The 16768-nt window shown below is 31.9% G+C and overlaps 1 protein-coding gene across 1 annotated transcript in view; it reads right to left on the bottom strand.

The window, feature by feature from the left end:
* Positions 1-16768, bottom strand: part of Rgk3 (Rad, Gem/Kir family member 3) — a 55191-nt gene that overhangs the window by 19167 nt on the left and 19256 nt on the right. Inside the window, exons 2-3 of the mRNA XM_077436597.1 lie at positions 10154-10393; positions 2772-2854 (exon numbers count right to left, since the gene is read on the bottom strand). Of these exons, the coding sequence (XP_077292723.1) occupies positions 2772-2854; positions 10154-10393 (323 nt within the window). The remainder of the gene's footprint in view (positions 1-2771; positions 2855-10153; positions 10394-16768) is intronic.

Raw genomic sequence — 16768 nt, 5'->3', positions numbered from 1 at the left:
GTTAAATTGAATCGGGACCCTTTTAAACGGATTATTACTTTTGCAACGAAGCTGGACCGTTTTTCATAAATTTCCAAATGACATTAGCAAAATGTGTTTCGATTTCACGCGTTGCTCAATTTTCTCGGTTCGTTCCGGTGTAATTTTTTTTTGACATAACGAACTCGTCCCATGTGCCAGTCAATGTTCGCATTCTGTTTTCATGTTGCCATTGTTTCAAAAATGTACACTGTACATTTCATCACCCCTAAAACGTAATTGTATTAACGAGAGTATGTCAATGTGATTGAAATTTCACGATAGTATTTTAATATTGTAAATGAGAAAATTATGCTAATTTTCATTTACATATAAATTTCCGTTTCCGCAAAAAAATCTATTTTTCATACATATTATAATTTGTATGTACATTGATGTATGTATACATGGCCTTTTTAAGTTAAGATCAAATTTTAGAATGATTGAAAATGTTGTCCTTTTCACCCCATCTCCCCAATACCCCCATCCCATCTACCGATAGCATTTTATACGTACAATGTTCTATTGTCTATTTGAAATGCTATTTGTCGAGAGGCGGTGAAAAAGAAAGAATTTAGGTAACACATATACGTTTTACTTAAATGACTTTTTACGGCGGGTGGATTATAATGGCGAATTTTGTTGACGAATTCGTCACCGCTGGGCAGACGGGAATTTGCAGGCTTCGTTTACATCGGTTACCATTTCGAATCTGGCTGCGAGAATTTATTTCGTCTCTTCCCTTCTCCTCGGCCCTGTAAATATGTATATGTATGTATGTACATAATAGAAATATTTTAGATTGGAAAAGACGTTCTGTATCATGGTAAATCCATAAAAAAAATAGTATAAAATATATTTGTATTGTCACCAGTCAATTATACTTTGTGGAAATTGTAATTTTTGAGGTTTTCTTCATAATTTAAACACATCATATAATCGGAATAATGTAACATTAAACAAACTTCACATAGAATGTGTTTTCACATTGCTAAGGTATGAAAAAATGTCACGCGTTTCCAGTTAATTATTGATATTCCTTAACCCTTTACCCACGCATGACCGCTATAGACGTCATGCGTAAAATGTCAGTAGTGAGAATACCGTGACTCACTGGGTAAATTAAATATTTTAGGCGTGTTCTACTATTAAAAAATATACTTGACATATTTGGTCACAAATAAATAAAACAATATACCTACATTTATGGTAGAAAACTTGATTTAAAAATTTGCTAAAAAAGTACCGCGAAAGTTAAACATCATATTATTTTTACATATACATACATACGTCTAAATATGATATTATTTTGAAATATTTTTATATTTTGATCCCCGATTTTCGAAAAAAAGTAGTAGTTTTACATATAATAGATTAAGATTTCTTATATGAACTTTATATGTATATAAAAAGTAAATACATCTTCTGATATATATTTATAAGAAGTTCTTAACCAATTCAATATAAACAAAACTTCAATCGATATTCTAATCCAAATAGAACGCAATATTCGAAAGAGGTATTGTATGTAGTATGTATGCATAGGTATTTATGTATACTCGTAGTTCAGGCCGGACCACTTTCAGTTTATGTTGAAGTTGAAATTTTACCCTCGATTATTTGCTTAAAACTCAATTATGGCTTGTAATAGAGTGGTATTTATTGGGTTTAGCCTAGCTTTTACGATTGACAAATCCTTTATACTATACTGTATCGGCATAAAAACGTTACACAATAATCTATGCGTAGAAGCTTTAAATAGCTAATTTAATGTAAACCAACTATTTTAACGAAAAAAAATATTGCCAATGGATTAGCGGTATGTCTGTGAAAAGAAGAGATAACAATTGAGCTAATGAGCTAAAATACCCAAGAGGGAAATCGTCGATCCGTAAAGGCAACAACAAGGGTCTCGTTAACTCTTACAAACAGTTTACCAAATTAATACAACAGCAAATAAAACATTCAACAAAACCTTACAAACCCTTATTTTGTTCGGAAAAATACTCATAAATAATTTTATCATATAAAAACAGAAATTGGGGTTTTACGAGAATCCCTAATTTATTGCACAATTTTCCGAAAACCTTATTTATGATCGAATTCAAGTGCAATAATTCAATATTACGTTGTCTCTCAGCATTTATTAGTGTACCCTCTATCGCATTGAAAATACTTTTTTGTACAAACGCTTGTTAAAGTCAATTAAAAGTTCATTGCATCCGAATCTCATTTAAATAGTCACATTGATGATAAAGTTTCAATCCGAGCACGAGCAACCAACTAATGAAAATAAATTACAGAAACCTAATTTTAGTTTGGACTTGTTACGTTTTTCCGACAGTCATGACTCACCTGGTTATATGTATGTACATATGTACATGCATACATATGTATGTAGGAGAAGCAATTACTTTTACATCCCATAATTAAACGAACTTCCGTTGATGTTAATCCGTAATCGGATATGAATCATTACGAGTTAATTATAAGTGTATACGTTGTATAGAATATAGAGATAACTATATAATATTTAATTGACTTGTTTTCTTTTTCAAACTTGCTATTGTGAAGCCTCTTAGGCCCTTCCTCGTATAAAAGTTTACGAATAAAATTGAATCAATCTAAACAGGCCAAAACCACTAAAAGTTGTCGGAATGGAAATTCTTCAACCGTTTACTCCAAATCGAATTATTCCACAAATCACATTACTCGTCATTCCTTTATATATTTTTCAAAAATGTTTGCCTTACCTTTGAATTGCAAATGTTAATGAAACAGAGGTCAGATTCTTCGCCGTTCAACATTATCGATACCCTCTCGTCGATCGTCATATCTGAAACACACCGAAAAAACAAAAGTGACTTTTTTTTTAGAAAACAAAGAAAATAAGGGATGAATCAGAATATCCCATTTCAATAAATAAACAAACGAAACAGTGAAAATCGTTTTTCCATATATTTAGTGGAGGATATTTATACTATACGTATACTATTTTATATCCTCGTACATTTGTATAATACATATCGAATTCATTTATATTTACTAAAATAATGTTAAAATTTTGACGTATCTTATAATATTGTATACATGATAATCATATCGTTTGTTATATACACATATGTAATATGACATTATATGCCAGTTCAATATTTCATCTTAATAATGATCCTCATAATTAAAAGCTTTCTACCATAGGGGGTGAAAATAATTGATGCCATCAGATTACAAACTCGTTTTTTGTTACACTTTCAAAGGCGCAACTCTCTCGCGGATTTTTTTCAGATATTCCACACAGAATAAATACAAATTTGACTGTGGTGTGTATAACGTGTGTGCACGTGCATCAAAGAGCCGTTTCCGTGGCTAATTCGGTAGAAAACGGGACGCTTCGCGATGATATAAGTTTACAGACGAGTGGGCTTCATCTATCAAATCGTGACTCGAACATTCTGAAACGTATGGGGGTGAATGGGGTGGTTTCTACACCATACCATCATCCACTATAACCAACAATATCCACTCAGTAATTATACGATCGGCGTTATCAAATTGCCTATAACGCGGCATAGCCGTCCGTTGTGGTAACGGGTGGTGTCTACAGTTAATCAATAAGGATATATCTTATAAAGATATTATATATAGATCATTACAAGATACAAATTGGTCGATTAATTAGAGGACAGTATAAAAAATATGAGGAAATTTCATTTCCCGAAGAGATTTCGCAAATTCATTCCATTTACATATACATATATCAAATTAGGTACGCGACGTGTCTTTATCGCATGGAAATTTATTTTATCAATTGTGTCGATTGTAGTCAAATTGCTTGTTTAGTATGTACAAATGTGTTTATTAGAACGCGTCACAAGAAGGTACTAAGCATATTTAAACAACGTGAAAATTACCTTAAAATATATTTTAGCTAAATCGAATACGAAGTTAATTTACGGAATGCTTTGCGGCTTAGCCATGAGGGCTCAAACTCTGATGGTGCTTACATATTTATTACGAACACGTGGTCGTGTAAATTAGATTCGTTTAATTAAACGACCTTTGAATAATAATTTATTTCTCATTTTAACATCAATCGCGTTCCGTTTATTTTGTTTATTTTGCGTTATGGCTTCGTACGCTTTAAATACGAAATAAAATCCTTTGGGGACGACTTTTCCTATTTTATCACATTTTTTTTCATTCAAATTGAAGGATGACATAAACATGTTGTCACAAATATTAGCTTACTTGTTTAGGCACGATATTTGTAAACATATTTTTCCATGTTGACATACATACATATTTTCATATGTAAACGTAGCGTGAAGTTTTTACGTCATCCGTAGACGTATCAAAAATTTTCATCATGCATATACATATGTATTTATATAAAAGCACTATTCTGTGTGTCTGTTTGTCTGTGTATCAATGTGTCTGTGTGCAATAACGCTCACCGTACAATAATAGTCGTTTCGATTCGACATATGTACATCAAAGCTAAAACACTGCCAACAAAACGTACGAATATAATACGAACATAATAACAGATCAACAAAAAACTATATATACTGTTTACTACCAATGTTTCCTCTGGGAAAATAAGTCTCTGAGCATTTAGTGCCATCTATTGAAAATTTATTTAATCAATTAATTAATTTTTATATTGGTGTTTGTATGTATGTACGTAGGTAGGTAGTATTTTTTTTTTACAATCAATGTACAATCGTCATTACAGATCGCTCCAATGCGACGAGTGTACCAGAACGGTCAAACAACGTATACATATACAATACGTTGAATGGTCAGACGACCTATGTATACACTACGTTCAATAAACACTAATAATTAATCAAGTACAAAAATGATAATCATAGAGACATCTATGGATTATTTTGAGATTTTGTGCACAATTATTATTACAACTTTTATACACATAATAAACACGAAATTGTAGAGACATCTATAGATTTCAGATTTCTGTGCATAATTTCTACAAATTATACACAAAGATTTTTTTTGTGACAACAGAGAAGGATCTATTACCAATTTTCAGGAACCGTTTCAACAATGATCAGATAAAATTGGCAAACTCTGATAGGGAAACGATCGATTTGGAGTCACAAAAACCCCAAATCTAACCAGCAGTTTGTGGCGAATCGAACCAGTAATCGCAGTGGTGCTAAATATATACGCTACCATTAAGCCAAACCAATATATGTAAAAGGTATTTGAAGAAAATACGACCACGTGCGGATCGAACACAGGACCGACACATTTATTTTAATTTCTTTATTAATTAATAATGTAAAATGCCATAACCCATGCGATGATATTTCATCGGGCACAACACTAGTTATATATAATGCTCTGTTACTAAATTTACATAAATAGGTCAATAGAAATCCAATTATAAATCTTAATTAAAATACGCACATAACACATAGCCAGGAAAAATTCTTAGTATTAGTAAATTAATGAAAATCTTAATTTCGAGAAAATAATTGAGTAACATTTTCGGAAGCAATTAGTCTCTGAAAATATTGTCGAGCAAATTACATTTAACATAAATTAAACGACATCGTATAAGAGTGTGAAAGGTTTGATGAATGGTCTCCAAATTATGTACTCCGTTAAAGGTCAATATTAATCATATTTATAGCACAATGTGAATAGAGTTACTAACATGTGATTTCGCCAATAATTTTGTTTTCAAATCGAATCTAGTAAACCACAACATCGTCTTATCCAGTCTACAAGAGTGACAGCTAATATAATATACATAAACCCCTACTCTTACTACAATATTACTACGTCTTCTATAAAGCAAGGAAATATTGTGACATAATATTATCGATTATTTTCGTATGCTTTTATGGACTTATAACATAAATACACAAATAAAAATATGTTTTGGATTGTAAAAAAAATGTTAAATAAATCCTTCAGTTTTGATAGTCAAAAATTAAAACCTATTTAAGTACATTTTCCATATTATCTTGTATTTAGTAGTATTAAATTGGTTTCTAATTTGAAAAATTAAAACGAAATTTCTTATTAAAAAGTTTAAAGGGAAATTCAAAGAAAAACTTTGTTCTTCTTCTTTTTTTGGAAACAAAATAATATGCCTATGTACATATACATACATATAAACAGAAAATGTTTCTATTAAGAAAAGAGAATTTGCAAAATGTCAATATAAACTTATCCACGTGTGAAATCCCTGTATACATACATATATCGTTCAAAAATAAGCACTCGTATATTTTTTGAAGATTCCCTTTAGTTTTTCCCCCTGTCGAAAAGAAGATGTGCCCTACTTATCGTTACTTTCACTTTCAACCTTTGGCATAAAAAAGCGACCGTCGTGGAAATAAGAAACATTTCGAAAGCCTCATCGGCACCGCACCTAAAAGCCATTTTCTTTTTTCACGTACCAATTTCACACAATTACTAGTAAAATTGGAGAAAACCGTCGTCCTCCAGAGCTTTTACCGCGACCATCTTCATAAGGGTGCAAATGGAAAGGGCTTTTTATTGCAACTTTTATATTTGTTCGCGTGAAAGTGGAACAATTAAAATCAGAGTCAAATTACAAACATACATATGTATGCGCGAGATAATTAATCTCTAGATAGAGTTGACTTATTCGGTTTATGTTTGTTCGGTCGTAATCAAAAGTGACCTTTTCACGTTTGCAAAGATGAGCCCTTCCCGTACTAAATGACCTTAATTAAAATCCAATCGTGATGTTTCCATTACATGCCGGCACGTCTTTTGCCATTCATAGACGTGGCTTAATACCGTTGAAATATTTAAACGCGTATTCTAGTGCCAAACGTCAACATTGTTATATGAACGAAAACTCGAACTATTGACAATTATACGTTTCATATAAAAAAATATATATAAAATATTATAATAATTAAATTCAAATATTTTATGGTATGGAATTCATTTGTTTCATTCAGTATCAACCCTGATTTCGAGTTAAAATGTTATCTTCTAATCATTTTTGACTACGCGAGTGCAATACGATATGCCAAACGTTTAAAAGTGTTTCTGTTAAAGATTGTGACGAATATAATCACATATATGCATCTATTTGGCGCGTGTTCTTAATGGTTAACATTTCCGGTATATGTACCAAAAGCTCCGCAGATTTATCAAAAGCTCCGCAGATAATAATAATAAGTATAAAAATATCGGTATTGATTTAAAATTAAATATAAATAGTGCTACTAACTGTGAAGTTGTGAATTTTATGTGCTCCGAATCTATGTAATTCGCAGAAGTCCTTCAATTCGTGAGTTCATTTGTTTTTAACTATTTTATTTGAATTCTGAAATACATATGTATTATATTTTCTTTTTAAAATTAATTCTCACATACAACAGTTTTTTTTTTGTTAAGAATTTACGTGATAACAACGCGGTACATTCACAAATGAGTTTTTACATATGAAATATTGTAATTAGTTTTCTTTTTATCATTCAAATACTGCACGTAAAGTATCATTATGAATTTCAATTCAAGTATCATTATAAATTTCATGTATATACATACATATATGTATGTATGTATAGTAAATATGAATTATTTATATGCAACTATGCAACGTTAAAATTGTGTCCTTGATTATTTTGCATTTTCCCGAAATATGTACGTTCATACGCAGCACATAATTTAATTTCACATCCAAAATAAATTTCCTTTGTTTTTCCGACGAATTTTCGTAACCACTCGTAGAATTTGGGTGGATACTGTAGCGGTGCCAGATCGTCGCGAAATTGGCGTCACCTTAGTCTCGGCGACAGCATACAATGTCAACTCAATCAACCGCATGATTTCACACGACATATTCTTAAATTTGCATTGAAAAATCCCTCTTCATTCTACGCTTGTTCTACATAACCAAATTGATAAATAATTCAAAGTCAAACTTAAAAAAAGATTCGATTTTCCTAAGCCTCTTCGTAGATATAGAGAGATAGATATTATTTCGTACTCCGTTCTATGTATGTAGAGTCACCTCAATGAAATGTATATGATATGATATTGGGAGTTTTATTAAATGTTTTCAATGTGATTTGAATTCAGCTACTGCTATGGACCCGTTTTTTGTTTGCGGCGTGCGATTCAAGAGTGTTTGTTTCTCTCGTCTCCGGCAAATCGGTTTAATTTTCGATTGGTCCATCTCGAATTCGCGCTCGCGATGATAACCGTAAAATACGAAAAGGAAAAGTTTGGGAAAACGGGGTAGGAGTTACTTTTACATAGAGAATTTATGTGAGTGCTCTTTGTGAAATCCTTTAAGAAGTTGATTTTAATAAGTAGACTCTCTGCGCGCTTCGTTTTAATCTAAACGGAAACATCTGAGCAACGTTCAAAGACATAAATTACGAGGCGGACGAATTTTCAAAATATTCGCCATTATAGCCCCCGTGCTTAAAATTAATTACTCGATACATTTGTTAAATACACGATTTTTCCTCGTTGGGAACGGTGTCTCGTGCTGAAGTCGTTAATTGTGGGGTTTAAAAAATAATATTCCCGTTTACAGTATACGGGAAACGGTTGAGCCTGCGGGTCTCAAGACCAATTAAGGGGGTAAATTGCTTTGACTAACTTTCTATTTGAGCCCTTCAAACCAAATAAGATCTGAATTTAATAATAAATCGTTGTCACGCAATTTCGCATTGTGGGATTTCACATCAAAGAGCATCAACGAAATGAAAAAAATTTAAAAGGTGTTGAATGTATTTTCATTAGGATCACAATTTATTGCACTATCCGTTTTTTTTTTATTTACTTTTCGCTATATAAAATACTTTCTTCACTTTTTACCTTTTTCCCATTTACTCTCTGTAAGTTCCAATTTAAATCAAATTCGAAAGCTCCGCAGCTGAAAATGACATAAAAAGGGACTACAAGCAGATTAAAGGTTTTTCCTCTTTCATACTCTCCTTAGAATTCTCTCGCGTTTTTTTTTTTATTATTATTCGATTTCTTTTTAAGTTTTGACTGTTAATAACAAATAAAAATGAAAAAATGAAAAAGTAATTTTTCAACAATTTTTTCGAAGATTTTCAGATTATGTATGTATGCATGTATGTATACATACATATATGTACAAAAATATGTAGTAGATTAGTCTGTCAATATATATTTTTTATTTGTATTCAATCAATCATGCACACTCGTCTTAACAGATAGCTCCAATGCAACGAGTGTGCAGATTAAGAATTATTAATTATATATTTACATTAAACACAACATCTGTGGTCAAACATTGTACACATGTATTATACAAAGCAAATAAAAACAACGATTAACATCACCAAACACGTTTATGTAGAAATTTGCAGCATTGAAACAAATTAGCGAAAATCGAGATGCTGAATAACTCGAATTTTTGCAAGAGAGATAGAACAGGGATGCCAATTTGTTGGAATTATTTTAACAAAATCAGATAAATTGGAAAACTGATAGGAAACGATTGATCTCAGAATTAGATATCCAAAGTCTGGCCAACAGCTTACACTAAGAATAGAGTCCGTGACCACACGAGAAAGCATTACATGCTATCCATTGATGTAATGCTAGTAACCGCTAGTTAATTTATTTATAAACGAAAAAAATATATGAAACTATGTACAATACACACATATATGTAGGAATGATTTTTAAACGAGTCGAGCCGTATGCGTGGTTGGTCAAACTGATAGGGATAAAGTATGTGTGTGGTATGCATGGGAGAGTATGGTCACTTGTTGGAGAACAAGCCCGACGACATGTTATAATAAATAGTTCTGACTTAATCTGCGCGTTTCATTTGGAATCCTTCACATCCGGATCCTATATATATGTATGTCAAGTTAAATTTCTTTAGCAAAAAATATGAATTCCAAATTAATCAGACCGTATTATCAACCCGACTCGGCTATTACATATTTAAAATCGCTGACTTTTGCTTACGAAATTTTCGAATAAGCATTCTTGTAATAGAGATTCGAAGCGAATCGGGTTGTTCAATTTTATGCTACGTTTCTTTTGAATCCGATACTCCATATATAGTAGCAATTTTTTTCGTCAAAAAAATTCAACTCTCGAAACAAAGAGAAAAGTTTAGGTATACCTCCGGGCCTGTCGTAAGCGTTGATACACTCGGATGTTTGGAACTGGCTGATGAGTGCTGTCTTTCCTACGCCGGGGGCTCCCATGATGGCCACTCGGTGAGATGAGGTTGGGGGGGCGGAGCGCCGGGGGCCACGGTCCGGGGGCTCGGGGCCTGCGCCCCCACCCGAACCCGGTGATGGCGCTAAGGTGTTAGACATCGATCTTCTGCGTCGAAACGAGTCACCACGGTTGACAACACCTGTTGACAAAGCATTGATGATGTATATCAGTTGTAATTTTTGTTAAAATTAAAGGTTATATTTAACATTTGACATTATGCAATCAATTAGGGTATTACCGGTGGTTATTCTAGTTATTATCATTTCGAATTTGTTGAATATTATAAAATGCTACCTACTTAATATATTTCTCACAAATTTTATGTTTATCATAAGTTTGTCAACTGTCCATAGATGTTTCTATTGTATTCTATGCCCCGTTATATTTGAAAAATTGTTAGTATTTATGCACAAAAATAATCTAACCCTATGTACCGTTTTGGGGTAATTCTTGTCATGGCACATATGATGTGTGTATTTAATAAAATAAAATAAACCATATATATGCTATGTATATATACCTTCTGATTAGTTACTCACCACTACTTACTATAGGTATATATGTAGTGTTGCGTCGAAATTATACAAAATATATACAAAATTTTCTCCTGAAAATCATGGTATTAAACAAATGTATGCTGATTTCGATGATAATTCAAAAAGCAAATATGCGAGACATGATTGATTAAATAAATAAATCTTACCAGAAAACATCTTTAGCCAGGGCGGAACGTATTCAATTTTATGTTTAAACAAAACGAGCCCGATAATGTTAACAATTGCATATTATCTCCGTCGATAGTATAAAATTTGGTATATTTTTCGCCTGTATTAAAATGTTCGCGATATCATAATTAGAGTACGAAATTAAAACGGACAGTATTACTTTTCCCTTGGGGTGTATCAGATATTATCAATGGACTATATTTATTTTTAGGTATATATGTATATATATACACACACACACACACATATATATATATATATATATATATATATATATATATATATATATATACATATGTATGTATGCATGTGTTTTCATGTTGTATTTTATTGGGAACGTTTTTATATTATTTGATATTTTCAAAATATATTATGAGTATATACGCGTATATATGTATATAGGCGTAAAACTTTTCTCTTTTACTATCTATACATACCTATACTCTTCTATCAACCTTATTTTCCCGGTTTTGTCCTTTTCTGTCAAAGTAACTCAAAAGACCGAAAATAATTCACAATTCGCTTCTATTTTCCGGATATTTGTAATATTTGTATCGACGATAAAAATACGAAAAAAATTTTCATATATGAAATGTGTTTCGCATTTTGTGCCCTAACATTTTGAAAATAAGATAAACCTTCAATTGTCCTTTGACTACGAACGCTCTCATAATGATGTATGGGTCTTTAGAAAATCGAAAAACATTCATCACAACATTAATATAAGTATACGGATTGTTGAATATTTAAATTTAAAACAAATATATGAACCTTACATAATAATAATAATATTAATTAATTTGAAGTCTCGCGAAGTTTTCATTTTATACAAAAAATAAACAATCTGGATAAAATCCCGCCCAAAAACAATAATATGTAAATTTCATTTTTATTCGGATTATATACATATGTGTGCGTGTGTACCTTCAGTTTCCTTAAAATCCCACTTCCCTGTACAAATAATGTCCCTTATTAAGGTTCACATTTGACTCAAATCAAATGCAAATAATCTCCGACATGTCATTCAAATTTGACCGTTTCAAATACCGAAAAATGAATAATACACGAATGTTGATTGTTGAAAAAATTATATTTGCGATGAAATTTTAGGGTATTTTCATTTCGTTTGTTTATCGTGGTTATACAACGTGAGCTTTTACGCGCGGTAACCCCAAATGAATACTTAGTAAGCTTCGGTTTTTTTTTTAACATTTCAAATACCTTTATTAAAACGTAGAAACACATGATATATGTATGCTGTGTTTATATAATTTGTTTTCAACTAACGTTGATTTTTTTCATTCAGACATTTACATGTATGTAGGTAATACATATTATATATTATATTAAATACGTACATGTATTATATATTAATGTAGATATTGATCAATATCCATGAATCTACTATCGCAACCCACTAAAAGGGTTGTATCTCTCAACATTACAACTGGATAAAGCAAGGAAGCGACGTTTCGTAATTAATACGACGAATGTCTTGGTGTCTTTTCGTATTTTAAAGCTCGTTGTTCGTTTCTGCATAATTATTATGCGACGCACTGCTGCTGAATACATATACAAACAGGTGAAAGGGCAAAGCTCGCTCACCGTAAAAGTTTCGAAGACTACGAGATTGACTTTGTTCACGAAACGTCGGAAAACCATATTACGTTACTTGGAACCGTCGTTATAAGGTTTCATCTATGTATATTAATAACCGAAAATTTTCAACGAAACTCTTTAAAGCCTTTGACTCTTAGAAAGAAACGAAAATGTCTACTTCTACTACTATTTATTTATGTAAAATTGTAAAAGCTTGGCATACTTTTCAATGTTAGACGAATATATTCTTTAGCGTACAGTGTATGCATAAGATCTATTAAAACATACACAATGTATGTTTAATGTCGGGACAGTCGACCTTCCCGGTTATATTGAGTGAAGCACCAGAAATATTAAGGTGAACTGCAATCAACTATTTAGTTATTTTCGATGAGTTGGGAAGAGAAAGATCTACATACATATGTATGTATGTATGACGGAACTACATATATGTACTATAGCGGCTTCCACAGTGGAAGAGTTGAGTGGCAGGAGTTGTCGCACAGTGTTTTCAACTCATGTGTTGTGTATAATAAATATGTGTAATGATGGTATTTGATACTTATGACAGTATGATCATAGGTGTCGACTTGGGCAACTTTTAGTGGTATCTATGGTGGGGATTAATATATAATGCATAAATAAATAAATATACATAAACTCTTTTGGTGTTAATGTTTTGAAAAAATATTTTAATACTGTATGTTGCTATTTTTAATAAATAAACATAATCCTTTATGATATATAGTAAAAATGCTGTCAATTTACTTAAGTATTATATACATATGTTTATTCATGTTTTCTTGATGTGTGTTTCTGTAACCTTTCCGTATTTGATATGAACTGTGCAATAAATGTATGCATACTGAGAGTTTTAGTGGAACGTATTAATTAATTAGCAAACGTTGGTGTTCTGTAATGGAAAATTAACCGTCGACCAATCAATGGGTTAGTTCATTAGAAGAGGCAACACTTGAATCAAGGGCCGTCTTTTAAGATGAGTGATGCAATTTGAAGTATGTATGTACATATTTACTTAACGGACTATTCAATCGATGTATCCGCATATATTTTAATTTTAATCTGTATCATTAACCTTGGCATTCAGCATTGAGAAATGATCTTTTATATGAAATATATAATATAATAATACTATTGTATTCCAATCAATCTTTACAATGGGAGCTCTTATGTATGTATATGTTCAACGAACAACTCGTTTCGTGTAGCTGTACCGTTTGCCGTTGTGGACACAAATAGCCAACGTCCACGCCAAAATAGAATCGCTCCGTTTAAAGTACGGACAATCTTCGCCAACACTTTGCTGAAAAAAAGAAAATAAAAACAATCCCAAACGACTGACTACTACGGCACTTCCGGTACGTGCGACACGTGCGTAAGATGTATGGTGAAAATGATCCGAGGTGAATTTAAACGAGCTCTGGCTACCTGAATACTGCTCTCTATTGTTTATTGGAAGTTAGCCAACTTGAATTTGTTTGAAAATAGTATATAATTGCGTGCGAAAATGGCGCTATGGGAATTGTGTTGTTGTTTAAAGTGTAAATGTATGTAGTATGAATTTGTTTGAATAAATCGTTTGATATTAAGAATGGCGCTGGTATTGTTCTCGAGTGATCCGTGATAAATTGGATCAATTTACTGAAATATTTAGCACTAAATTGTGCAAAAGCTCCGTCGCGATTAAGTTTAACCGTTCGGTTAAAGTTTCCTTCCCGACAACGAAGTATGTGTGTACATTGCCCGAGTCTACGACTGTCTGAATGCGCGACCGTTTTTCTGTTCTATTTTATTTTCACACAAAGATACAAACCGTTTTAGTAATGTATAAAGTTATCTTTAGATTAATGGACCTGCGTATCATCAAAGGCTGAGCTTTGACCCGATTCCACGCTTCGATCCGCATAAACACATTTTGCCCACGTCATTTTACATCATAATCTCGATGTATCTCTGCATACATATATACATATGTATGTCGAAAAGTCCAAGTTGAAAATTTTGTTTTGTGTGAACCCGCTGCAATGTTGTCGATATAAAGTGTTGGGAAATGGCGACGACACGTGAAAACTTTTAACCAAGTTTTCCGAACGTTCTGGAAAAGCATTTCTATTTATACGATCGGAAGCCGTTAGAATGCTACACGGGTCATAAAGAGTATTTCGATCGAAACATGTTTGCACTGTGTATGTCTCGAATTCAGTTGAACGGATATGTAACTTTATATTTTGCATGATAATATTTATGTTTAGGTGCATTACATTCAAAATCAAAAATCGTTAAGTTGTCCGCTTGTTGATTTTTAATTCGTTCTTCAACCTTTTCGTCGTTTGTTTTGATCCGATTTCGATTTCGATTTCGATTTCGATCAACAACACGATTTCGTCGTGTGTTTTGATCCGACAAAATATATATGTAGCTATTTTCATAATAAACCTAAAACCTAAACAAGCAGCGTGGACTAGTGGTCAGCATATTATGCTTTTGATCAGAGGGGTTCGATTCCCACTAGTAGCCGTCGGCCTGACCTTGGTTTGTGACTCCAAGTCTATCGTTTCCTATCAGAGTTTGCCAATTTTCCTGATTTTCATTGAAATGTTTCCTGTAAAATTGGCCATCTCCTTTCCTATCTCTCCTGGAAATCTCAAGTTATTCAGCGTCTAGAGATTCAGCGATTTGTATAACAAAAAGGTCTGTGGATGATGTTTGTATGAATTCGCATTGTATAAAAATGCTTGTATTGATTTATATTGTATCTTATTTGTACACTTGTTGCTTTGGAGCGATCTGCAAAGGCAAGTGTACTTGTTCGATTGAAATAATAAAATGTGTTTTTTGTGAGTATTCCAATTTTGCCCTATTTAATTTTTAAGATAGAGGCTATAAAATTATTGAAATGGGGTTTCCAATTCAAATATATTACATAAATATGGATGTATTTATGTATATGTGCCATTTTTAACTATTGACTATTCAAATATTTTGCATAATTCATTAATTTAATAAATATATTCAATTTTCACATATGAATTGCAGATTTTGAACAAACGGAAAATGTTTCTGATTTGAATATTTTCGAATATTAAGAATTTAATGGTTTTCAAATCCGGGTTCAATAAATTGCCAGGGTGAGATGTCAAATAACCAAAGATTTATTCGATTTTAGATGTATTTTGATGGATTTAATACTCGTATATGCTGTAGAGAATGAAAAACTATAATTGGTATTCTTCTCAATATACTTCACTACGAGGTGAAACTGCAGCATTTGAAATTCAAATTGTATTATAGTGAGGCGAAAGGTTATAAAAATTGTAAATGAAAATGTTCCATCTTTTCATATTAAAATAACGATGTAATTTTCCTTTGTCTTATTAGAACCAATTATTATACACGAAAGAAAGAAAATGTAGGAGAGAAATACAAATGATAACGAGAGTAAACCAAATGGGTGTGTGTATAATTTGATGATCGCTTTTAACTGTATCATTTTATATGCATATTAAACCGGAATATTGTTATATTAAAGCGTATACATTTGTGGCAATCGACTTAGTATCTTTAACTTATTAAATTCTCTCAGTATGAAAACGTGTATAATGATATGTTTACGTATACATATGTGTATACATATTAATTTCTAGTAGGTTTTATCTTTAGTAATATTATCGCTAAAACTACCGACAGTGCCATTAATTTGACTGGCAGCGAATATACATGAAAGGAAGTCTCGATATTTATCATTAATTAGTAGCATGCTAGCCGAAGGATAATCCTTTCAAAATAAATTGAAAATTTCAAATGCGTTGTTCCTGAAAATAATTTTTGTAACTGTATATTTTAGGATTAAAATTTTTGGAATCGGTAAAATGCTTCTTGTATATTAAATTTCTACAGCTCGGGAATGTTTTGAATTAACGAAGTTAATTACAACATATTTCAATGAAATATGTTTACATAGGATTCCCGCTTAATAAAGGTTTTCGACAATAATTATAAATTCACACTGTGAAAAAAGTTTTCCTGTCCACATTTCGATGCCCGTGTGTGTTTATACGCAGAATGCGGAACTGGAGATGAAACAACAGGAAGAAAACAATCAAATGATCCTTTGGTAATTCTCTTCAAGGTCCAGTGCGCTAAACTGCCCACTAGCAATGTCCAATACA

The sequence above is a fragment of the Arctopsyche grandis genome, chromosome 8 (genome assembly GCF_051622035.1).
Source record: "Arctopsyche grandis isolate Sample6627 chromosome 8, ASM5162203v2, whole genome shotgun sequence".
Taxonomy (NCBI): Eukaryota; Metazoa; Arthropoda; class Insecta; order Trichoptera; family Hydropsychidae; genus Arctopsyche; species Arctopsyche grandis.
Note: the sequence above shows the minus strand (reverse complement) of the source record. Positions and strands in the feature narration are given on the sequence as shown.